Source organism: Hemitrygon akajei, chromosome 5 (genome assembly GCF_048418815.1).
Source record: "Hemitrygon akajei chromosome 5, sHemAka1.3, whole genome shotgun sequence".
Taxonomy (NCBI): domain Eukaryota; kingdom Metazoa; phylum Chordata; class Chondrichthyes; order Myliobatiformes; family Dasyatidae; genus Hemitrygon; species Hemitrygon akajei.
This window is the reverse complement of record NC_133128.1, coordinates 125,857,590-125,883,811: the sequence shown is the minus strand read 5'-3', so window position 1 is coordinate 125,883,811 and position 26,222 is coordinate 125,857,590. Positions and strand designations below refer to the sequence as shown.

The window sequence follows — 26,222 nt, the reverse complement described above, 5'->3', positions numbered from 1 at the left end:
TAGCAGAGCTGTCAGAAGCCAACAGCTTTAAATTTTTAATGTTTTCCTGGTTATAAATTGGATTTCTGGTCTATGATGACCACATGTAAATAGCACCAAAGACAAGTACTTTATCAAACATATTCTATCAAGTGTGTTAACCAAAAAAAAAACAATGAAAGCCATTTCTCATTTACAAGATGTTTCTTATTTACAATAAAGATATGGTACTTGAAGAAATGTAAGTGTAACAAAATCAAGGCACTTGCCTTTATAACACAAAAATACAACTGCAGATGCTGTGGATCAAAGAATACGTACACAACGCTGGAAGAACTCAGCAGGTCAGGCAGCATCTGTGAGAAAAGAGTAGCCAACGTTTCGGGCCGAGACTCTTCATCAGGAATGGTGAAAGGACCCATTCCTGATGAAGGGTCTCGGCCCGAAACGTTGGCTACTCTTTTCTCACAGATGCTGCCTGACCTGCTGAGTTCTTCCAGCGTCGTGTACGTATGCCTTTATAACATCTTACAGAAAAGAAAATCAACAAGATATGCCAACAGAAGACATTTCACAGCAATTAGAAAAAAATCTTAAAATATTAACACTTTCAGACAACTACAAAAAATAAATTGAATGTCCAAACAATTTGAACATAATTTATTCATCGACCACTTTCTTTTTTTTCTTTTTCTTCTTTTTCTCTGGAGTCTGTAAAAAAAAAGGAAAGCAAAACCATTAACCTCTGCCATAACCAAATTCTCACAAGGGAAAAATCTAAGATTGAAGTCCAATGCCAAACTATCCCAGCTAACAAAAAAAAAAATTGATTCGGGCTCTAAGTTCCAGTCTTAATACCTACTAGTTTACTGCTGTTGGAACCAGTTTGCCTCAAAAACAATAAAGCACTTTCCTGATCATGAAAGTCATTATAGGATAACATTCATTTTGTTTATTGTCATATCTGCATAATGGAATATTGCCAAAAGGCAATCCAATGCATATAGCTTACGCAAACATTTGATAACCGGTCCTACAAAATATACATGGAGTATAGTAACATAGGTACAATACTGTGCAAAGTCTTAGGCACCCTAAATTTTTTATATCAATTTTATGTCGTATGTTTATATTTTTCTCTTCTGCAAAAATGTCAGTAGAAAAGCAAATTACATCCCCAAACAATTAAATATTAGTTTTGTTTTGTATTTCGTTGAAGTAACATTAATAAGTAGACCACTTCTTAAATTAAAAACTTGATCTCTGTAAGTACAGTATTTAGCCCAGGGCATGGTTAAACAAAGATAACAAACAGATGCTAATGATCAATGACAATGAGTTCAATGAACTAAACTGATTAATTCAAACAAACAGCTGTAGAAGGGATCAAACAGGGTAACCTTCAAATAATCAATTCTTACAACACAGCAGAGTGAGCATAACAAGACACAAGGTGATCATCCTTTATCAGTAAGGTCTCTCTGCCAAGCAAAAATTTCATGGCAAACAGGAGTTTCAAATTGTGCTGTCCAAGCTCTTCTGAAGAAGTGCTAGGTAACAAGCAAGGTTCAGGACCAGAAACGCAGTGGATGTCCACGGAAACTGAACACAGCAGACGAGAGAGACATCAAACTGATGTCCCTTCTAAATCAGAAGCCCAGCTCTACTACCAGCTCTGAAATCAGAAACCACTGGAAATAAGTCTAGTTAGTCCACAGAAGAACTGTGGTAAGTTCTCCAAGGTGCCTGGAACAACCTACCAAATATCCCAAAGACTACCCGAGAGAATTAAAACAGCAAAGGCAAAGGGTGATCACAGCAAACACTTTTTTTTTTAAACCATTTACTAGTAATTTAGAAACATTGAAACATTCCATTTACTTTAAAAGCATCTTCACTTTACAGAATTTTTTTGAAACATGTGCCTAAGACTTTTGCACAGTACTTTAAGTGGATTATAAAGGCAAAAATTTTTAATGTCAAAAGATTTGAAACACAGAAATGGCATAATTTTACAAAGAATAGAATACGTAGTGGAACAAAGCTAAAATGGATTTCCACAAAGACTATTAAGTTTTGGTAATAATAAATAGGGTAATGAGTTTAAGGATGAGACAATGAAAGTTTTTAAGTAGGAATTCTTCAATTTTGCATAATCTAAAGCAAAAATGCCGAACTGACAAAAATAAAGTAGGGTGAAATATTTTTTGAGGCATAAAACATTATGTGAATTAGTCAAGCTGCTAAAACAAACGAGTTTGGCTCTGTGATATTCGGAGGAGGAGCTTAGGAGAATCAATGGCACCTAATGGCAACTCCTTTGCTTGCATCTTCAGAAACAGCTCTATTTCCATCTTTAATATTCCCTTTTAGGGTTCTTTTGAAGACCGTGACCTGGAGTAAGACACCTACTATGGTTCTTTAAGAGAATGGGACCCGCTCTCGGGGTTTCACGACTGGCCTGTTTGACACACCAAGAATGCAGCCCAAGAGCTCACTCAGCTCGCCTTTGGGGGGCCAAAATCTCATGGTTCTGGAGATGATTGGACCATAGGTCGGTGTCTGGACAGGAGATCAGTGTGTTGTGGGAGATGGAAGAACCAAGGCCATGTGCCCAGAGACCCGAGATCTTTGGGCACCGAGCTAGGAAAAATCAACGCACTAGACTTTTAACATCGTAAACCACAGAGTTGTTTGTTATGTTTCCCCTCTCGCTGTGAAACAGATACACCTCTTTCTCTCTTATTAGGGGGAGAGAGAAAGCCTGTGGTATGTCGAATACTGGGTGAACTTGCAGTCTTTGGGGTACTGCATGTCTGTGTCCTGTTGCTTTGCTGCACACTTGAGTGCTCGGTGGCAGAAGCAGATGCTCTTTTTTGCTGGTGCAGGGAGGGTGTATCTGGCTTTGGTGTTCTGTCACGCATTCTTTGGGGGCACTCCTGTTTTTCGTGGACAGTTGCGAAGTAAAAGCATTTCAGGGTATACATTGTATAGTTCTCTGGCATTAAATGCACCTTTGAAACCTTTCAAGCCAAACTGAATGTAATAGGATATCCTCCAGAAAGTGTGTTGAAAGCATCAATCCAGAGAGAGGATGTGGAGGATAGTGAGATGACAGGAGTACGTTGATATTTTAGGGCATGTCCATATACAGAAGACAAACTGTCCTTGGTGAATACTGATGCCCACCAAGGATGCCACTCACTTCCTTTTGTTCTAATAAATTCCCTCCCCTGGACCTACCCATTTGCTCCTGATATAAGGGCTTGAAGGTAACTAGGAAGAGTAGGTCCATTCAAGAAGGGTTGAGATTCTCTTTAACCTTATTTTCCAAGAACATCTCATAGCCTCTTTTAGCTCAATTTCTCTGTTTATGTTCAATCCTGTTCATGGGCCTTGTCTACTTCCAGCTTCCTAAACCTCACACATATTTCTCCTTTCCGAATCTGCCACACTGAACTCTGAAACTAAATGGTCTTTAGTCTCCCATATCAGATGCTAATTTATCCTCAAACAGCCACCTCATCCTCCCCAGTCCTTGCTTAATACTGTTATAATTAGCCTGTGCTGCCTTTATGGCAGTTATTTAGTTTATAATATTTTCGCTTAGTAATTCGTTTGTTAGCATTTTTAGTTAAAGTTAGGATTGTTTAAGTAAATTCATTTGTCTGTAATATATCACGGCTGCGATGACGTCACATCCGGTTTCGCCGCGTCTTGTGGGAAAATACCGGTTTGCGATAAACGCAAGGGTGGGGGGCGCTCACATGTGGCAGTTCAGCGCGAGCAGTTTTCTCTCTACGCACCAGAAACACAGTGAAAGCAACGCTGTAAGTCATGAGATAATCGATATGTTGAGTTAAAATGTTAACGCTGACTCTGTTAAAAGCAACGACGGGCGATAAGGTTTATGTTTTCGTTAGTTAAAGAGTCGGGATAGTTTGTGTTGAAGTGTATTTAAAGCAGTCAATGGAGCAGGTAGATTCTGACTGTATGCCGCACTTTAATGTAATGTAGTTATTGTAGTTTTACCTTTGCAAGTATTCACAATGTAAATGTGATATTTAGAAGGAAACAAACACTGTACCAATCTTGTATTGTTTTATCAACAGTTTTCACCATACGTTAATGTGAAGAGTGAACAGTAAATGGTTAATCTTACTGCCACCTTGTTTTCATTGACTACGGTTTAACTCGACGTTTAATTCAAGTTTCGTTACACCCGAGCGAGAACGTTACATAGCCTTTCCCCAGTTCAGCACTCTCACTTGATCCTTGAGGGCTGACATTTTAGAATGGACAGTCAAGCCTGATGTTTTAATCTACATATGGCAAATGGAAGGTTAAATCAAGTTGTACAACTAGTTAAATCCGTATCTCGTGAATACCAGTGAACAGCAACAGTGAGAATAATCAGGGGACAACCTGTGTGCTAGAACAGTGAAGATTTTATGCTCTTAAAAAAACATGCATCAAAGTTCATACCTCTGTAACAAAAGAAACTGATGGCTCCTCCTCCACCTCCTCGTCCTGTTTCACCATTAACTCTTGCTTCTTTTCTTTCTTTTTCTTCTTCTTTGGGGGTTGCTCACCCTCTTCTACAGATCAAAAATATCTAAAGTTATCTACTGAACAACCACGTCAGCAATGCTTCAGAAAGGTGCGCAATCAGTTGTGGTAGTCAGGGATCATGTCAATATTAGGAAACGACTCGCTGGCCATATTGGTTTATGGACTGTTTGTCCCACTTCCATCAGGGAAGAGGCTATGCAGCATCCACACCATGACCAGACTCGGTTCCCCAAGCCATGAGGCTGATTAACATCTCCACCCATCAACCCACCTCAACTACATTATAATTTCCTGTCAGTCACCTTGCGTATATACAACCAGTCTCTCTCTACAAACACATACACAAATCTAATGTATTTATATTTATTGCGTTATTTATGCTGCATCAATCCGGAGTAACAATCATTCTGTTCTTTACATTTGTATACTGATGAATGGCAATGAATAATCTTAAAAGGGATCCAACTACAAACTTAAATCAAGAGGCAAGATAACAGATAAATAGCAGCCAAACCCAAAAATGCACTAAGTTTCCCCAAGGCTGCAACCTGGCAATTCTTGGTCCATGCTTTCAAGAAGTTGGGAGGAGATGGAAAAAGAGAATGAAATTTTAAGAGCATTAAAAATTTATCCCCTGCAGCATTGAATTATAACTACTATTCAGATGACAAAAACGTTCTTCAAAACAGCCAGTTATCTGCATTAACACAACAGCCATCAGGAGACCCAACATAATTAAAATCAAATCTTTTTGTCAACTAACCTGTTTTTATGTGCTCTGAAAGCACTTTCTTTTTCTTGGATTTGACTTCCTCTTGGATATCCCCGTCATCCACTTCCACTTCCTCAATTTTCCGCTTTTTTGGGACAGAGGGTAGAGTCGAGTCCCCGGATGGGTCATATGTTTTCACTTCACTGACCAGAAGAAATGTGAATTGGGATTAAGTGAGAGAAGTTCTCTTCCTTCTGAATATCATCAAAACTGCAAGGATTCAATCTAACAGGCCAAGTTCCAAATTCTCTATCATAGCCCACAATACTGGAATTGGAATCTTACCCATATCTGCACTCATTTCACTGGGACAAACTCCTTGCCATCATCAACTCAGTACAGATAAAGATAATGCCAGGTCATAGGGACATCAAACCAATGGAAACCAGAATTTATCAAGGTATGAGGAAATATGTATCAGAAGAACCAGCCCTACTGCTCTCCAATCATTAAAGAGCCCAGATCTTCTGATCTACGCTTCCCAACTAAGTAGCAGACAGTCAATTTGATTATCTGGCCTGTCAGTGTCTTTGGTAATGCTACACGTCTAGACCTTCTGGACATTACATACATTACCCCCAAAACACTTTTTCCTTGCAGTGTAATAAATTTTCCAGATATGCTGATGAGTTTGAAGGGAGTGTCAGAAGCATAACCTGGCAAGTTTCAGTCCAGCAAACGATGATTCTTAACCTCCACTGGCTGTGGCTGCAAACCTGGCCAACCTCTGAGCATAAAGCCAGCTCAAGGATATCTAAGTCAAATGCTTAAACCACTGGGATTTCTGAACAGATATTCAGTTACTAGTTTTACTGTAATTCAAAACAGAGACAAGAGACTAAATTTAGAGCACAAACCTCTTATGCTGATATTTGTCAGTTTTTGCTCGAGCCTTTCCTGTACCACTTATCTTTCTCATCTACAAAATGAAAGCCAAAAAAAAAATCACTAAAGCAAGCTGTTTTTAAATGACAATGATCAAAGATCAAGTCTCTTATTTATTAAATAGTTGTTCACATACTAAACAAAATATTTATTGCACCAGGTATCATTGATCTGGGTCATTAGTAGTCATGCACTTACCCCCTTTTCTTCTAAGTTCCGTATCCTGACCTCCAGCTTGGCTCTGTTCTCAACACCCATTTCTGCATTTGTATCTTCACCCAGTGCATCATAACGGATTGCTAAGGCTGTCTTGGCTGCCAGCATTCTGGAAATCTGTTGAAGAAACACATCCAATGTCACCATTAGAAGTTACGCAGTAACCAATTAACATTCGATAATAATTCACAGACAATAACTTTGAGGTTACTTTTACCATAATTACACAGTGCAAAGCTTTACAGATAAAGCTCAGAAGCATCAATCCCAAAACAAGCATTTTCCTGTACATCTGTTTTCAATTCCTCCCTACAACTCTTTAAGCTTCTCATTTATTGGCACACATCCTAACCTCTTCAGATACCAGCAATTACTTACTCCAACAACTGACGGCAAAGACCAGTCTTTACTAATGCAATGTTTGCACGCATGCACTATGCACCAAGATTTTCATTTAAGTATAGAGCGTAGGAACCAAGCACAAATCTCATCAACTGCCCAGAGACTTCAAGATGAACTACAATGGGACCTTTGGACATGACATTATTTATCCAGGCATACAAATTTTCCAAAACAGCTGCCCAACGCAGTCTGAAACCTGTGCTTTGGAATAGGACTGGGGCCTTAATTGTCCAGTTTTAGAAAGAAATGTTAACTGAAGGCTTCAGTCAATGTCTTGAAGCTTTATCAGGTCAGCAAAATCAGGCAGCAGAAACTGTGCTGTTAACCATCCTCCCAACATGTCATCTCCTTTACCCAAACCACAATGTGGTGTTATTCCCTATAAACAAGAGATTCTGCAGATGTTGGAGATCCAGAGTAACACATACAAAATGCCAGAAGGGGGTCTAGGCCCAAAATGTCAACTCTTCATTCCTTTCCATAGACGCTACCTGACCTGCTGAGTTCCTCCAGCCACGTTCTGAGTGTTAACTCTTCAGATAGTGATAAAAAAAATTATTTCAATTTAAAAAAACACACCGACTCCACAGCAGCTAAGTTCAGTGCCCCCATCATTAGTGTGCTTTGGCTGCATTGAAAGCTACAGGATACACTGTGGCAATAGCAACTATGTCAATACTTATTTTTCTAGGTGCAGCAGCACCCTGGATTAGGCACTTTATGATCCTTTATCATCAAAATTTGGAGATTTGTGCGGCTTCAAACTCAATAAAAACACGTAAGTACCACTTAATAGAGCCATGGGAGAATATTGTAAGAAAGCATTAATTAGTTCCAATTTAATACAATTTTCAAACAAACCATGTTGGCTTGAAATTGAAAACAAGCAGATAGTATGAAGGTCAAACAGCATTAAAAGGGGAAACACAAGATCACAAAATATTTGTTTGATTGTGGGCCACAAAGGAGAACTTATAACAAGCTTCAACATTAATGAGGGGAAAAAATATCACAAACAACGGGCTTTGGAGTTCTAGCATTTTTTTTTTAAATCGTTCATTCTTTGGGGTTTTCTTCTCATTCATGGAGTAAGAATTTCAGGTTTTACATTATAAATTCTCTGATATTAAATGGAACCACTGAGTTACCTTGCCCTTGTTCTTTGGAGTTGTCTGCCCCACTAATGATGCATGGTAAATAAGACCATATTTTGGGGTTGTCCCTTCTTGTCTTCAGTGCTCTGAACAAAGCTTTTTCTGCACCTAGAATCTGTACAGTGGATGCAGGATGTTTTGCTAAGTTCAACAACGAGCCTATGGAAAAGAAATTGTAAGCACATTGTCAAAATGTAGATGGGAGAATGGAATGTTTAATATTTTAACAATAAAATGATTATCCCCAAAGCTATGAAAGGAAAGTATCTATGCAAAGAACAAATCCAAAGATAAACCCCTGAAAGCCTACCTTTATTTCATTAAGGTTGATAACTATCAAACTCTCTTCCATCACACAAGATAACTACTGGTCACTGGTGTTTCTTTTTTTTTTTTTTACAGCTCATTGCAGGCAACACCTCTTCAACATTCATGTTCAGATCATTACAGAACAGATGGTAGTTTGTATTGGACTGTTCCAATTAAGAGCACACCATAAGTACACCCGCAATGCAAATGCCTGATGAAAAATGTCACCATGAACACAGCAGACCCAATAGTCTTGAGGCTCAACAATTCTGTTAGATCCCATTATTCTCTTCCAATTCCCTTCAAAGGCCACAGGTGAAGCCTGTGAATTCATTCCAAACTCTTATCACAATAAAATAGATGTCCCTTTTTCTTCAAAGTTTAAATCTTATTAATCAGGAAAAGCTTTTTTCAAACTCAGTTTTAATTATGTCATTTAATTATCTGCCTTATCCAAATAATACTTTTCACCTTTCTTACAAGAAATTAAATGTATATTGCACAATCCAAGTTGGGTGCATTTACATGTCTGGAATTAGGCAAAGTAGTTTAAAAAGGACATTAGGAAAGTTCATGGAGATGGAAAAGCTCAAGTTTTGTGCAGCGCCCAATTGGAGACAGGAAACCTGAGAAGACATGGCTCAGTACAGGTCACCAACTGAATAGACAAGGCAGCAACTCGCTGCAGTTTGTTGTGTTGAGCAGTGGCCAGTGCTCTGGAGTGACTGGCAAGAACAAATTAAAAGGGTCAGAGTTAGAGTGGAGATTTTTTTTAGGCTTTAGAGGCTTCAGTGAAAGAAGGGGAAAAAGCTGAATTCTCTCCCCCCCCACCCCCCCAAAAAACAGTTTTTGGTTCTTCCTTCTTTACATTTGCTCAGTTAGAAAAGAAAAGATGCCAGGCAGGATAGGACTCAAGTCAGACAGACAGACTTCATTGATCCCGAGGGACTCTTTTGGGATGTGGGAAGGCAGGGATATCTCCAGTGACTCTGATGACTACACCTGTGAGAAATGCATCCAGCCGCAGTTTTTAAAACATTCCTGATCATTGGGAAGGGTAAAGGGGTTAAGCAGTCAGTGTAGGGTACCTCTGTGGCTATCCCCCTCAACAAAAGGTATACCACTTTGGATACTGTTGGGGGATGATGACCTAGCAGAGGAAAGTCACAAGCAGTCGGGTCTCTGGCACTGAGTCTGACTCTGCCACTCAGGAGAAGAGAACAATTGTAGTGAAAGGGGATTCGTTAGTTAGGGGAACAGGTAAGAGATTCTGTGGACAAGAATGAGGAGATTACTGGTTGCCTCCAAGGTGCCAGGGTCCAGGACACCTCAGATTGAGTCCTAAGCATTCTTAAGCAGGAGGGTGAACAATAGGAGTCATGGTGCCAGAACAGACAGCGGAGAGTTTTTAAGATCACAAAGTCAGGAATCAAAAGGTTGAACCAGGTGCCATCAATGTCCTGAGCAACCTACATAAAGGCAACAGAGCTCAAGGCATGGATCAACACCTGGAATCATGATGTTAGTGAGATTTGATTGACGGGGGGGGGGGGGGGGGGGGGGGTCTTTCAGTTCAATATTCTGGGGTTCCATTCTTTTAGATGAGACAGTGAGAGGGATTAAAAGAGGAGGGGTGGTGTTACTAGCCAGGGAAATGCCATGGCTATGCTCCATCAGGACAGACTAGAGACCTTGACCATGAGGCGTTAATGGTGGAATTGAGAAATAAGAAAGGTATGACATCAACGGGGATATATCACAGAGCACCTAACAGTCCTAGAGATTTAGAATAACAAACTTGTAAAAGGATCGCAAACTCTTGCAAGAAACACAAGATTGTTAAAGTAGGGTATATTAACTTTCCATGTATTTACTGGGATTCCCATACTGTCAAGGACTAGATGGGGTAGTTTGTCAGATGTGTTTGGGAAAGTTTCCTTATAGAAGTCCCAATGAGAGTGGATAATACTTGATCTGCTATTAGGGAATGAGACAGGGCAGATGACAGAAGTTTGTGTAGGGGAACGCTGTGCATCTAGTGATCAAAATACCATTAGTTTAAAGTAAATATGGAAAAAGATAGGCCTAGTCCATGGGTTGAGGTTCTAGATTGGGGCAGGCTGTTTTCTGGCAAAGGTGTACTTGGTAAGTGGGAGGCCTTCAAAAGTGAAATTTTTGAGTCTACAAAGCTTGTATGTGCCTGTCAGAATAAAAGGTGCAGGGAGCTTTGATTTTCAAGAAATATGGAGGTGCTTAAGGAGTCTAAGAAATGCAAGAACACAAAGAAATCAGGAGGGCTAAATGATGACATGAGGCTGCCCTAGCAGACAAGGTGAAGGAGAGTCCTAAGGGATTCTCCAGGTATATTAAGAGCAAAAGATTTGCAGGAGACAAATTTCATCCTCTGGAAGATCAGAATGGTAATCAATATGCAGAGCCAAAAGAGATGGGGAAGATCATAAATGAATGTTTTGCAACTGAAAACAGACCAACAGAGCTTACAGAAGTGAGGAAAAACAGCATCAACATCATGGACCCTATATAGATTACAGGAGAGGTGTTGTTTGCTGTTCTGTGGCATAGTAGAGCGGATAAATCCGCTGAGCTCAACAAGGCGTCCCTTGGACCCTGCGGGAGACAAGTACAGAACTTGTCAGGCCCCAAACAGGGATTTTTAAATCCTTAGTGACAAGTGAGGTACTGGAGGATTGGAGGATAACCAATGTTGTTCAGCTGATTAAGAAAGGCTCTAAAAATAAACCAGGAAATTAAAGGCCAGTGAACCCAACATCAGTAGTGGGAAAGTATTGGAAGATTTTCAAAGGGACCGGATATAAATATTTTTATAGCTATGGACCAATTAAGGGTAGTCAGCCTAGCTTCATAAATGGCATGTCATGACTAATCAATCTTAGTTATGATGAAGGCAAGGCAGTGAATGATAGTAAGGCAGTTGACGATGTCCCGTATGGAGGTTGGTCAAGAACGTTCAGTCACTCAACATTCAAGATGAGGTAGTAAACTGGATTTGACACTGGCTTTGTGGAGAAGCCGGAGTGGTAGTAGTCGGATGCCTCTCTGACTGGAGGCCCATGACTAGCGGAGTGCTGCAGGGATCAGTACTGGGTCCGTTGTTATTTGCCATCTATGCCGATAAACTGGATGATATTGTGGTGAACTGGATCAACAAATTGTGGATGACACCAAGATCAGGGGTGGAGTGATAGTGAGGAAAGCTATCATGGCTCGCAGCAAGATTGCAGCTGGAAGAATGGCAGATGGAATTTAATGCAGTTAAGTGTGAGGTGATGAACTCTGGTAAATGGTAGGGCACTGAGTAGTGTGGTAGAACAAAGGGATCTAGGAATACAGGACCATAATTCATTGAATGTGACATCAGATAGAAAGGTTTGTAAAGGAAGCTTCTGGCACATTGGCCTTCATAAATCAAAGTACTGAGTACAGGAGACGGGATGTTATGTTGAAGTTCATTGCGGAGGTCACCTACCTACAAGAAAGATGAAAATAAGATTGAAAAGGGTAGAGGAAATTTATAAGGATGCTTGCTGGAATTGGAGGACCTGAGTGAAAAGGAGAGATTGAACTGGTTAGAATTTTATTCCTTGGAAAGTAGAAGATTGAGGAGAATTGATAAGTATACAAAAATTATGAAGGTATAGATAGAGTAAATGTAGACTTCTTCCAGAGGTTGGGTGGGACTACAGTTGAGGTGAAAAAGAAATGTTTAAGGGGAACATGAGGGGGAAATTTCACTCAGGAGGTTTGTGGGAGTGTTATAAGCTGTCAGCAGTGAAGTGGTGCATGCAAGATAGATTTGAAAAGGTACATGAATGGTAGGGATACAGAGGGCTATGGTCCCAGTGCAGGACAATAGGTGTCAGCAGTTTCAATGATTCAACATGGACTAGATGGGCTAACTTTTCTATGACTATAAATTTATTATCAAGGTACATACATGTCACCATACTCTACATGGAGATTAATCTTCTCCACGGCATTCACAATAGAAGAAATACAATTTAATCAACGAAAAACTAAAAATTGAGTAACAGCCAATTCATAAATCATAATAATAAATACTGAATAAATAAAATAAACTGAAGAGTTAAGTGCAACTAAATGGGTGTAATGTTTACAGAGAAAACTAAGTAAATGACTTTGAAATTGTTAAGAAAATATGCTTGCATTCACACTGCAGTAATTGACTTAAATAGCCTAAGGACATACAAGGACTATTGTGTTGCCTTTGCAGTAGGACACAAGTCCAAGGATTATGCAAGAATTGAGAAGTGATACATGGAGGAATGAACAATATACCAACGCCTCACTTGGAGATGCAGCAGCAACTTGCAACCAGATAAAACTAGGCGGCTAAAGAAATCCTGGCTCACCTCCCCTATTTAGGCCAGGCCAAACTCTGCCACAGTGCAGAGTCATCTGTTCTTCCTAAAGTTGTCGTCATCACATTTTGAAGATCGACCCTAACTTGCCAGCAGGAAAAACTCAAAATTCCCACAACATTTCAGCATCTTTGACAAGTACTCACCAGCATGTGCTATTAGTCTGGCTCCAACCAATTCTCCAACCATCACCGTCAAGTTAGGAGCTATTGCCATCATTCTGTTCTTCAGGTAGTCATAGAGCTGGGTACGGTACTCTGAGATCTGCACTACCTTGAGGGCAGGATAATATAACCGGTAATCTCTTGAATGTTCTATGCAATGAAATGTCTTCTAACATGCAATAATAAAGGATCCTTTAGGCAATAAATTAAAGCACAAGTAACAGAATGCAGAGTTCTGCCAATCAAAGCAGGCCACTTCTTTGTGTGATATCAAGCTGCGAATGTTAGAAATGCACTTCGTCACCCAAATGTTGATTTTGATCATCACAATGTTGATTGTTGTATAGAAGCAATGAAGTATTTTTGTCATTAAGAGGCAGAATTTGGTAAAAATGATATTCAAAATCCCAAACAAAAGATTCCTACTCACATCCACTGTAACTGTTAAGAGTACTAATTTAACACCTGATATTCACAGAAAGCCACTATGTACCAAATTGCAACCAAGTAATCTGCTTGGACACTGTAATGGGCAAGCCCTTACAGATGACAAACTAATCCAGCACTGAGAGTCTCAGATGAGGTAGTGACTAAAAACCTTCACCATTTATTCAGGCAGAGTGACAAAGTCTTCATCATCACTGCTGTCAGTGCTGGATAGATGCTAGCTATCCACTCACAGGGAAACAAACATAATTTTTAAAGCAATTTATCACATAGAATAAACAATAACATTGATTATCAGAATCCAGCCTAGGAAGTGATCTCACCCACTGCAAGACTTCCACCAATGAGGAGTTGCCCTCAGTCCACATCCAATGGACAAATCACCTTTTAACTTCATTCTGAATTAAAGTTTTGTCACTCCAAGATAAAATTACCCCCACTTTCATAGATAAATCCAAAAAGGCAACCAACCTGATCACAAAGGTGTGTAATGTGTTCAATATCTTCGTCAGACACCTCTGTTCCCATAGATATTTCAGCTGCAATCTTCACAGCACTTTCCACTTCCTCTGGTAAAATGTCTGAAAGGTCTGTGGTGGCAGTATTTGTTCTGTTCCCTGTTGAAAAAAAAACTACTTTTATATAGGCACTATTTACTTATAAGAAATACAGCACAGTATCAGACCATTCTGGTTCAATGATGCACGTGACCAATTAAACCTAACTGGTATGTCTTTAGTACGTGGAAGGAAAATGCAGCACCCAGAGGAAACCCATGTGAGACAGTAGACAGCAGGAATTGAACCCAGGTCACTGGTGTTGCATTAGCGTTACACTAACCTCTATGCTACCGTGCCGTCACAAAACACAAGAAATTTAGCACATGGTACTTGAGGATAATGTGGTACTATTAGTTCCCACTCACTATTTATATCCAGGATATTTAAAAACTATGTGCTCAGTGCAACTACTGTATTACCCAACATTAAGCAGTAGAATGCAGAATTGAATTCCAAATTCCCAACTGCAAGCATTAAAAAAGTTAAAACTTCTGACAGTGCTCTGCAGAGGCAAGAAACACTTACCCAGTTTCTGAACACACTTGCAGTATGCCAAGTTATCAGTGACAGCTTTACCAAGTTCAGGGAAATGCCAGCCGTACCATTCCCTGCAGCGCATTATGTAATTGTTCAGCTCCTTGTCCAAATCATCCAGTAAAGCTGCAGTCAAAAATAGTTTGGTGAGAGAGACCAAAAACGAACTCTACAGGCTAATATCATTTATTAGGAGCATTGATCCTTGTAAGACTTCATTATTTTTCTGCAAACATTTTCATCTATAGAAAATAAAACCACAGAAGGTGGCCCACACAAGTAACTGTGACACCACTCCCAGGAACCCAGGCACTTTAAGAACAATTCTATGCCCATTTCTCTCCAGAAACATTCCCTTACTTGCAAATCTTTCATAATTCTCTCCAGGAACATGCTCCAAAAAGGAGATTTTTTATTCATAGCTTCATATTTTTCAAGACTGCAAATGCCTGTTCTTAACCTCACTCCACATTTCACTTGAAAATGGCAAATCTCACTTGTGACTCCATGGATGTAGAACTTTACAGGACTCTTTGCAAATGTGTTGAAACAGCGTGCTGGTAGGCTATCCAGTGCAGAACCCAATTACACCATGTTATTCCTAAAAAAAAGACTAGTTTCCTGTACCCCTCCTTAAACTCAGTTGTGTAAAATAATCAGAACTGGAGATAATGCTGGTCAGTATGAATAAAATTTCTTTCCTTGAATTAGGTATCTATCAGTTAGTCTAATAAATCACTAACATATCACAAGCAATACCAATGCCAACACTTCATATTGTGATAAAGCTAATCAGCTTCTTCAACTTACAGATTGCTTGCACAATCATGGTATCCACCTTGTCAGGACTGAACTTCAGCTTGTAACGGGACAGACTGGAATGAAAGAGCAAATGCACATATTGTAACATTTTCATACAAACACACCGTAGATTGTATTTTCTGTATTAATTCTAGAAATTATGCAGAGACAAATGTACCCAATGCAATGCATAGTGCCAGGTAATAAAAGATTCAGAAATAATTCAGTTGAAAACCTCAAATCTTGCCCATGTAGTAAGATGAATGATACTTTACAATCAGAATTGAAAAGGAAACAGCTTTATCTGGGGCAAATAACATTATCATGGCACTGTTTAACATTCACAGAACAAAAATGACCAAGCAGACAAAGATATTTACTTTGACATGGAGAAACCATACAGACCTGTGTGCAAGACCAAGAGACATTGCGCTTATCTCTCGAGGTGGTAAACCAGTGATCAACCCATTCACCTGAGATCGGATTCCTCTCATCAACTCTGCAACAGTAGCATTGTGAATGCAACTCAGGTTAAACTTGTCCTGTAAAACAAAAACGGCCATTTAGAGTTCTCTCCATTTAGGCATTTTAAAGCTCAAACTCCCACATATCTTACAACATTATAAAGTGTATATTGCTTTTATGCAGCGACAGCGGCGGTGAACCATTTAAATTGTAATACATCATTGTTCATTTTAATTATAAAAAATTAAAGGATTACTCTTCTAAATATTGGTTCAATAATACTACTTCATTTATTACTGTAGTAAATTTGCACAGGAACATTGTCAAGTGTGTCCCATCAAACTGTACTAAGAATGCTAGAAAGTTTGCCACAAAGGCTCTCATCCAGTTAAATATGCACTAGTTACTTGGCTGCCTTATGCCCTCTTAGTCAGCTAACAATGGTTAATAAATGTGCTTGTACTAGCCAAAAGGACGGATCATTGTAATAAGCTATAGTCAATCATTCACAAGACGGACTGAAAACAATCTCGCCAACACGAGGAAACCTGCAGATGCTGGCAATTCAAGCAACACACACAAAATGCTGGTGGAACGCAGCAGGCCAGGCAGCATTTATAGGAAGAAGTACAGTCGACTTTTCGGGCCGAGATCCTTCATCAGGACTAACCGAAAGAAGAGAGAGTAAGATTTGAAAGTGGGAGGAGTCTCCCACAATCCATTCATTAAATAGTAATGACCTTAAGCTAAAGATTTTAAAACTAGGGTTCTGATTGATCTATTGGTTAAAGGATTGTATAGACTATCATGAGCTTTTCCAGACTGGCAAGTCAAACCAGTATTTGAGTAACATGAGAACAGATTACACGTACAGGATCCTTAATGGCCCGAGAAAAACTCTCAAATATTAATAAAATGGACTGACTCAATATACAATTAACCATCTCAATGGTTGCAAATTCAGCACTACTAAAGCAGAATTAAATAAAAACATTGAAAATCTTATGTCTCTCTGTCCACTGATCTGCTCAATAAACACACCAACAATGAGCGTTAACTACCAGAATTCTGGATGAGCAATTTGAAGAGATAGTATTTCATTAGTTTCTATATTTAGCATCAATGAACTGCAGACAACCAAAGAAAAATATTATCTTGTTTGTTCATCACACTTGATAACTTTAATGGGCTATATAATTGAAACAAAAACACCAAGTTAAAGTTCCATACTTTGATGACGCCACCAAGTTTGGCATCTGCAACAGCAAGCTGTTCATGAGCCTCCTTTGCAGCAACCTTCTTCAGAACTTTCTTTAGGCTCTTACCAAGCTTACCCTCCACCAAGGCAGTAACAGCTAAAAGAAAAAGGAAACCATTATTAAAAAATTACAAAGAGAATCACAGTGGTAATTTTCAAATTTTTAAAGCTGAGTGTTCAATACCCTCAGGAACAGAAAACAAATATGCTATATGGTTTGATCATTTCATTTCCCAGCCACCATCTTCCTTGGACTCTAATTTTATTAACTTTTCCAAATCAAATTACACAATCTACAGTTCAATACCAGTTCAATATCCGGCCCCCTTGCTCAGAAACACTGTCTTTCAGAACCTTAAACTTGAAACTCCTTGGCTTCTTTTAAATACAATCTGCAAGCTCAGGAAAGCAAATTATGGTACAACTTCCACTATTCCCTACACAGTCCTTCAAATGCACTGAGTAAAGGTCACCAGGGAGCTACTTCCTTACTTCTGGAGAATCACTCCAGAATTCTGCAGGCGGCACTGAAACAGGACCTTTAGCCCATTTAAATTGCCTAGCTCCATCAATCTGCATCCAGACCATAACATCCATACCCCTCCCAACCATGCAACTCTCCAAACTTCTCTTGGACATTGAAATTGAATCCACCACTTGCACTGGAAGCTCGTTCCACACTCTCACAACCCTGAGCAAAGTTTCCCCTCATGTTCCCCTTAAACCCACAACCTCCATTATACCCAACCTCAGTGGAAAAGAGCCTGCATTTACCTTTATCTATACTCCTCATAATTTTGTGTAGTCCTACCTACAGGTTCAATCTTTCCTTATAACTCAGGTCCTCCAGTCCCAGCAAATTCCTTGTGAATTTTCTCTACATCCTTTCAATTTTATTTACATTGTTCGACCTGCACCCAGACCTCCATATCCATGAGCCTATCCAAACAAATTTACACTTGTTATTACAATGGAAGGCCCAGTAGGTGTGTCTGTCTGTCCCTGAGCACTGAGTGGAGCATTCAGAGTTGAGATCTTAATGTGAGAATCATAATTTAAGTAAACCCATTGAATTACTCATACACATTCTGCAAATGAGTGCTTTTGGATAAAAATGGATCAAAAATTCTATTACCTGCAAGTGCTTCTGTTGTATCCTGAAATTTTTCAAAATGTTTTAGCTTTACTCTGCAAACAAACAAAATAAAAAATATGAAATACTGCACCATCTATCCAGGAGATAAGAGAACGGAAGAGGATTGTGTTTCAAGTAATCCGCAGTGATCAAAGTAGCATTTCCAAAATGGGAACCAGTCAGTAAGCAAAAGGCATACGACCCAAAAAAAGTAGTAAATTATTCTTAATACTAGCACTGCACATGGCATTATTCAGACCAAAGCTCAAGAGTCAATAACTATAATCTCTGATTACTACACATCCTTCTCTCTGCTGATGAATCAGTGCCCCTCCATAACCAAAATTAGAGGCAATAATAAATGTTTCAAAAATTTAGAATGGATTAAGGGTGGGTATTTCAAAAATGAACATGTATAGCACCAGTAAGGAATATTCTGTAGCAAGAACCAGTCTTCAGTTCTTAATGTAAATTCCAAGTAGTAAATTGAAGTCACAGTGGCACACAGACTAAATTCTGGAGATGCTGCAAAGTTAGCATATGTATTAGCCAAACATTAGGACAATGGGGGTTCTGATAATTGCCCTGCAGCAATCCAGGCAACTATGGGCTGAAGTAATTTGCACTACTGTAAATAATTTCAGGGAAGCTTACAATTAGCAAAGGTATTTGAACATTCAGAAATGTCTCCCACATTGTAATTCAAAGGAAGCACTACCAACCCAAAGTATTGAAGTAAATGATATCATGGTAACTATCAGATGTGTTGAATCTCCTACTGTTACCACTGATCTTAAGGATATAAAAATGTGACCTCCTTTGGGGCTTTTGAGCCTCTACCAAGTGTCTCCAGAAGAACATCTACATGGGATGAATAAAGACTTCTACATCAACAACTGCAGTATTCTTTCCAGTCACAACATTTGGGGGCTTATCCAGGATATATTCATGACCACTTAAGTATAAGAGGGTTTTTTAAGAGCAGCTCCCACACTTAGATCTGTTCAGGTCAATGACCACAGGACCATGATGTATCAACACAGCAGAGAACTGAACTAGCTGGTAGATATAAAAGTGGTCTGTGTGTGTGTGGAGACTATATAGAACTATACTTGTTTATGAAAGTGTCTGTTTTTAAGAATAAGTTTGAAATCTGGGGGCAACAGACTTGTCTGCAAAAGGATACACGAGTTGAATGACACAGAAGTGGAAGATGGCAGAGTATATAATCTGTCTTTTTTAGTACATACTGTTTAATTTGTATCACTCCCTCAACACGAGAATTTGTGTGGGGATATTTGAGGGAGAGGTTATACCCAGATATATCTGTTGGGATGGCACCTATTAAGGCCAGACAATGGCAAGTCAAGAACCTGGCCACCCAAGCCAGCCTTTGACACTGGTTACTACCATTCACAAGCCCTCCTTCACATTTTGTCAGACCAGCCCTTTCTTAACGCTGCTTGTGGGAATTCAGATTTAAGCTTGAAGGAATGTCTGAAATTCAGCAGGTGTACCCTTATTAGTTGAAGTGAAATGCTGGAAAAAATACGGGTTAAATATTGAGCACGAGGAGTTCTCAGAGCTGGACGATCCAGTCTTTCTGAAAACGTTGAAGCAAGGTCTGAGCTCAGCCCAACAGTATGTTTTAGATTTGGGGATAGCAGTGAGATTAATCTAATCGGCTGGAGAAAATAGATCAGAGGAGGAGAAAAAGTCGACAAAGTGGCTGCAGTGAATGTAATGACTGTGAAGACACAGAGGACTTGCTTTGTGTGTCAGCAACCAGGGCACCTTGCAAGGGAGTATCAGTGACAGATAGCATCCAGGTCAGTCACACGGCTGGCAGCAAACCCCATTGCCAGGAATAATCACCCACTGATATGTACAACAGGTTTATTAGGCAGCTGGCAATGCGATATGTTAGTGGACACAGGGTCATCAGTATCACTAACTGATCTACCCTTGCCCACAACTGGAGAGATGATTTACGTTACCAGTGCAGGGGGTGAAACTAGGAGGGCAGAGATGCCAGATACTTCAGATTGAGGGAGTGTAGGTTCCTGCAGATTTTTGGGTGTTCCCAAACAATGAAGGTACTGTCCTAGGAGAGGACACACTGAATAAGGCAGGTGCTAATCATAGATTCAGGAAAAGAAATGTGACTGCTAATGTGTTATCCCCAGAGCAGACAATGTGGCCCACAGAGAGACTGCTGCCCCAAGGCAGGACAGAGAGGACAATGTTGGAATGTCTGGGAGTCCTAATGGTAAGGATAGTGCAGTTACCTAGAGGCTGACCAGAAAGGGAATGAGTGTACAGACAATGGAGTAAAGGGAACAGAAGAATACGAGACGACAGAAACTGAAGAAAACCAATTTAGTACTATATGGAGATGTGACAGACCATTGTACCCAAGTTAACACACTGAAGGACAGAGCAAAACAACAGAAACAAATTGTTAATCAGAGACAGCCCGAGGGAGAAGATAGTCCTCTCACAGCCGGGTGACCAAATTACAGTAAAGGAGCTGCCTGTAAAGGTAAGGCTCATTTTCAGGTGGACAGGACAACAGGTGGTGCTCCTGACAAATGACACCCATGTTTGCATGGAAGCCAGTGGAAACATGGTACTCAGGTTAAGCAGTATGACTCACTTCTTGTCGCCCTCACTGACATAAAAAGGGATCAAGTCTATCCCATAACAATGTCATTACAGAGAATGTAAGTAACGGACACCAGCCTGCAGATGAAAGGAACGGGAACACGAATACAGAAACAGCCAGTCAGCAAGCCATGAACAGTGTGTTCAAACTATAACAGTTAAGAAGATAGATGATTAGTTATATAGATCAGGATAGAAAAATATTGGGAATATAGATGGGAAGGGATTCAAGTTATGGCAGATACAAGAAGCTCCACAAACTTGATGGCGAGGCACACCAAGATGGTATTGCACAGCATCTGAAAACCAGTCCAGGAGGTGGTGCCACTGGGGTGAGGTCCTTGCAGCCATTCAAATAGAGACCATCCAACACTCGCCTGCAGATCTATCAAAGGGACTGATTTGTTGTCAACCACTGACAATACACTGTCACGGCATGGAATGGAATGCAAACAAGGTCACCTTGCTGGTGCCTCTGCACAGACTAACTACTGATAGCCACTGCTGAGTTTTAGCTATCAGATATTGAAGGGGCGAAGATAAAAATGCGATCAAGTTGCAATGAGCCAGCAGGGATGGAGGCAACAAATGGATTTGATGAAATTTCTGAAACATTTCATTGCCTTCTTTGCTTAGTCTTATAGCTAGCCAGTTAGGGATGATAACATAGATGTTGTAGATGCACACAGGGACATGATAGGTTAGTAATTGGGAAGGGATCTGAACTGAAGGACATTTTGCTGCCCTATTCTTCCTGAAAGTTTGGCTTTCCAAGGACAGATTTCTGTCCAGGGACCAAGAGGAAGACATGCAAGGGAGCATTTTGGGATTACATTAAAGATAGTAGATAATAATTCAAGCAAGAACCAGTCTTCAGTTCTTACCATAAATCACAAGTAAAATGAAGTTAAACTGGCCTATAGATACAAGAGATTCAGCAGATGCTAGAAAGGAAGTGTTCTGTACAGATATGGTTTGCAAAATGGTGACCATGAGATATTTGCATATGGAAATCCCAAACCATGGGATTCTTTTACATCACCAGCTTCAGTCTCTCCAGTGACTTTGTTCACAATCATATTTGGATTTAAAAGTTATCCAACGGGACCCAAGAAAATTTGTTGTTATGCTCTGCAGGGGCCAATTATTAGAGTGCTAAATACAAAGATGCAACCACGTTCACCCAGAAGTGCTAAATGGACCATCAATTGGGACTTCAGCCAATTCTCATCTCTCCCCTTGATATAAAGACCAGTAGAGCACAATGGTAAAGCAAGGCCAAGGAACCATATGATCTGCTGATCGTTAAATCCAAATACTCTTACCTCAAGTCAAACTGTTTCAGCAGTTACAACATAGCTACTTACCCAAAAATGTGACACAATAGGCAGATCCAATGCAGCTAACTAAAGCCCAATTTACTCAAAAGTGCTGAAAATTTATTGATACTATTCAGGTTGCATGTACTTGCCAATACCTTACTAAGAAAGGCCCAATTCACATTTCCTCAGGACCTCTAAGCTCTATAACTCATTGACCAGAGATGAACTCCACAGGAGTTTGAGCAACTGCCCTTGATATAAATGTAGCTCTTAACTAACTGGCATCAGAGTGCTGGCTAAACTGAAGTTAATGAGCCCCAAGCAGGTGCCTGATTAGCAACATCCTGGACCAGCATAATTACACACTCAACCAGCCAGCCACATATATTCACAACTGGTACAACGCAGGTCAGAGGCTGAGTATCTCATGAGCGACACCTTTTGAAATCCCAAACCCTTTTTATCACCTATGAAGCACATGTCAAGAGTGTGATTAAATACTCTTCAATTGCCTGGCTGAGTACAATATCATTCAAGAAGCCAGAGACAGGAGACTGCATGATTGGCACCAAGTTAAACATTCACTCTATCATGGGCACACAGCAGCACTGTCAAATCTACAATAGTGTAGTCAGTCACCTCGACTACCCTGAAAGCACTTACCAAAGGTTTCCAAGTCATGCTAATTTCTGTTAAACATTTACTGCTGTTTCCTTATCTCTGGAAATCTTCCCCCAAACAGCATTGTGGGAGTACCTTCACAAGAAGGACAAATGCTCACAGGTATTTAAGGTACTGAATGCTCCCCATGCCAGCAACGTACAATCTCCAAGAAATAAATTTCAAATTACACAAAAGATGTGATTGCACCAGATAAAATTCTACAGAAATGCAAAATTTGACAGCACGACTGCTTTCTTCGGAACGAAGGATGATGAAGGCAAGGGACAATTTGTGGCAAAAGATTATAAGGGAGTTAGTATAAACAGAAAAGACCCATTTCCCCACAGATAAAAATCAAAACCAGGGGGCATACCTTCACAGAAATAGTTAGGATTAGTAGGGAGAAGTTTACTCGCCCAAAGGGCAGTAAAAGTTGAAGCTTATTGCCTGAAATCTTGAATTAAAGTTTGAAAAATGACAGCTCCAGAGCTGAAGGATGGGATTATATGGGGAGCTCTCTCTACCAGAACAGACATAATGGATTGCGTGACCACTGTGTTGTAATGCTATGAAATCAATCCCATTTTTTAAATGCACCAGTTTTAAACTTAAAGATGGTTAACCAACGTGGTTACCCTACTGAACAGGACTCCTAACTTAACTCATCTTTATGTTACATTATTGAACTAAGAGCAGCATTATAACCAACCAGTCACACCCTGTATTGACATGAACATTTTATGAATATAATGAATGTGAATATAATTTTCAGGTTGATCCACAACAGTGATATTGCAAAAGGTCAAATTAATATTTGACATACTCCATGCTGTCAAATATTAGCATGGTAATGTGCCTTTTTTGACAATAGTTACCAGGTTTTACAGATACAGATCATTCACACAATGGTTCCTACTTCAAAAAAAACTGTCATTAAAAACACAGAATCAACTGAACTTACTCACCATGAACATGCGTATGTTAATGCCATGTGATTTACTTGATTTGTTAAATCTATGATGTAGATGGCCAGGAATGCTTGTATTTAGGACTAAATTACTTCAGAAAAAAACAATTAGTTATAAGAAGCTCAATAAGTTTAAATAACTTACAATTTATTTGCTTTTTCTGCTGTTTCAAATTCCCGCCATAAGTTATCCACTTCACGGAGTTTATTTTCATCAAGGACCTGTGGTTAGGAGAAAGTAAATCCCAAGGACATCACTTCAGTGGTGTTGAACATTGAACTTCACACATTTTTACAACTTCCAGTAATTAAAAAGTAAAATACACAGTAGCTCAAAAAGCCAGTATTTTGGCCAGATAGTCTCCCAAGGTCAGTGAGCTGCTGATTGCCAATGTGTTGGTTTAAGGGCAGCACATTTAGTTACTGTGTAGAACAAAGATGCCTGACCTGTGTATGCACTACATGCATGGTATAGAAGAGTTAGCATAGAATATTTTACTTTCTTCTCCTCTGCCTGATTTCTGATCCACGAACCTCACCTCACTTTTGTTTTTGTTGTAACTTGCAGTAATATTTGTCTTGCACTGTACTGCCGCCACAAAGCAAAGATTTCACAATGTGTCAACAATATTAAACTTGATTCTAATTCTGGCTCATTGGCAGGCAACAATAGGCATCAATGGATTCCCCCCACCCCACTGGCAACAAGCATCACAGGGACAGCAATATCCTGTTTAAATTTATGTAGATGTCTTGGATGAAGTGTCATGGTGTCATATAAAGAGGTCCACCTAACCTCTGCCAATAACAAAGCATCAAATTACAATAATTAAACATATTATAAACTCCTTCAAATTACTCACATGTTCTATCATTTACCAGGACACTACAGGCAGTGGCTAATTAATTTACCAACATCAACCTGTGGGTTGTGTGGCAAAAAAAGCTGTTGCAACTAGCAAAAGGTATGAAAGAACACAGTGGAGAATAAGCAAACTCCAAAGAAAGCACCTGACATCAAAACAGGAGGTATAAATCTGCAGCTCTACTAGTTGCATCACTGGTTTTGGAAATAAGTGTTTAAAACTTGCTGAAGACACAAAAAATGGGCATAAAATTGAGTTGCACAGACGCAAAGGGGTAGCGCCAGGTGAACTGAGGGAGCCAAGATCTCCGTTTCTGCAGGGATAAAACAAAGGGAAAAACATTATATAAATATTAAAAGATTGTTGAACGCTGAAATGCTGCAGGGGCAGGGTGTCCAAGGACGGCATGGTAGTGTAGTGTTAGCACAATGCTTTACAGTACCATCCGGGTTCATTTCCCTCTGCTGCTTGTAAGGAGTTCGTGCGTTCTCCCGACGTTCCGATTGGCAGATTAATTGGTCATTGTGAATTGTCCCAGTATTAGGCTAGGGTTCAAATCGGGGGTTGCCGGGGAGGGAGGGGGGCTTAGGCTTGAAGGGCCTATTCCGCGCTATATCACAAGAAATAAATTCGGAGTACGGAATTCTCATTTAAGAAAGGGCAGTGCAAGCAATTCAAGTTTAATACCTGAAACTTGGAAATGGATCGCTGTCTCAGGAGAAAAGATGGACAAACTCGGTTTGCATCGGTAGAAGTTTAGAACGGAGACAACTTCAAAAACATAAGAATCCTGCAGGACCTTAACAAATTTGATGTGAAGATTTGTACCATGTGGCAGGAAGCTACCAATTCAGGGTTTAGTATAAGCATATAAAATTGGCTCCCGTTTGAAAAAGGCGTCAGAAACAGCCGTTTTTTTCTGCAGAGTTAAGTCACCAGGATGAAATAAGAATGTATAGTCGACCATTCACGACCTTTATACGTGGAGGAGACAACTCTACTCTTCAATGGAAGAGGCCGATCAGCAGCTCTACATCGTGGCCCAGGCCGGGGCATGTGAGACCGGAGGCATCCAGGCAGTAACGACGGAGACGAGAAGAGACACGCTATCTAGCGACGGTGAAGCCTTACCTTAAAGAGAGCGTAGCCAGCGGCGGTCTCAAAAAGCACCAACATGACGATTCCTCCCGACCCGCTACCACGGGGACCACGAGGCCGACTGCCCCAGCGACAGTGAACAGTCAACACACATGCGCACTTCGTCGCCTGGGCAAAAATGGAACCAATACGCATGCGCAGCGGTGAAAAGCCCCAAAAGGCAATTTTCACACGCGCGCAGTCTGCCCGCGAGACCAATACGCATGCGCAGCAGGGACTTGGTTTAAGGAACAGGAACAGCTCCCCCATCCGCCAGGCAGGGGGCAGTATCTTGCACGTGTACCAATAGCTGGTTCAGGCATGCGCACTCGTTGGCCAAGCAGAAAAACTGAAAATCTCAAATAAAATGGGAAATGTTGTACATACTTAGCCAGTGATGCTCGAGGGAAATCGCGTTCACATTTCAGTTTTATGGTCTTTCATCAGATTTGAAAAATAAATTGGAACTCAAACATTTAAATTGCAGAGGAATAGTGGAGAAAACAAAGGAACAAGTGTGGGAGGGTAG

At 40.1% G+C, this 26,222-nt stretch overlaps 1 protein-coding gene and 1 non-coding gene across 2 annotated transcripts; both read right to left on the bottom strand.

Moving 5' to 3' along the window:
* Positions 1–25,819, bottom strand: nop58 (NOP58 ribonucleoprotein homolog (yeast)). The gene is given in 17 exon segments (XM_073046415.1): positions 1–322; positions 559–690; positions 4,465–4,577; positions 5,315–5,466; positions 6,181–6,242; positions 6,407–6,541; positions 7,975–8,043; positions 8,045–8,139; positions 12,857–12,983; positions 13,793–13,938; positions 14,407–14,541; positions 15,226–15,290; positions 15,622–15,758; positions 16,912–17,036; positions 18,075–18,127; positions 23,836–23,912; positions 25,688–25,819. Coding segments are annotated over 16 exon segments (1,587 nt in total). The 5' UTR covers positions 25,733–25,819; the 3' UTR covers positions 1–322; positions 559–639.
* Positions 13,441–13,524, bottom strand: LOC140728657 (small nucleolar RNA SNORD11B). Its single transcript, XR_012099142.1, has one exon. It is a non-coding gene; the product is annotated as a small nucleolar RNA SNORD11B (small nucleolar RNA).
* Positions 25,820–26,222: the final 403 nt, after the last annotated feature.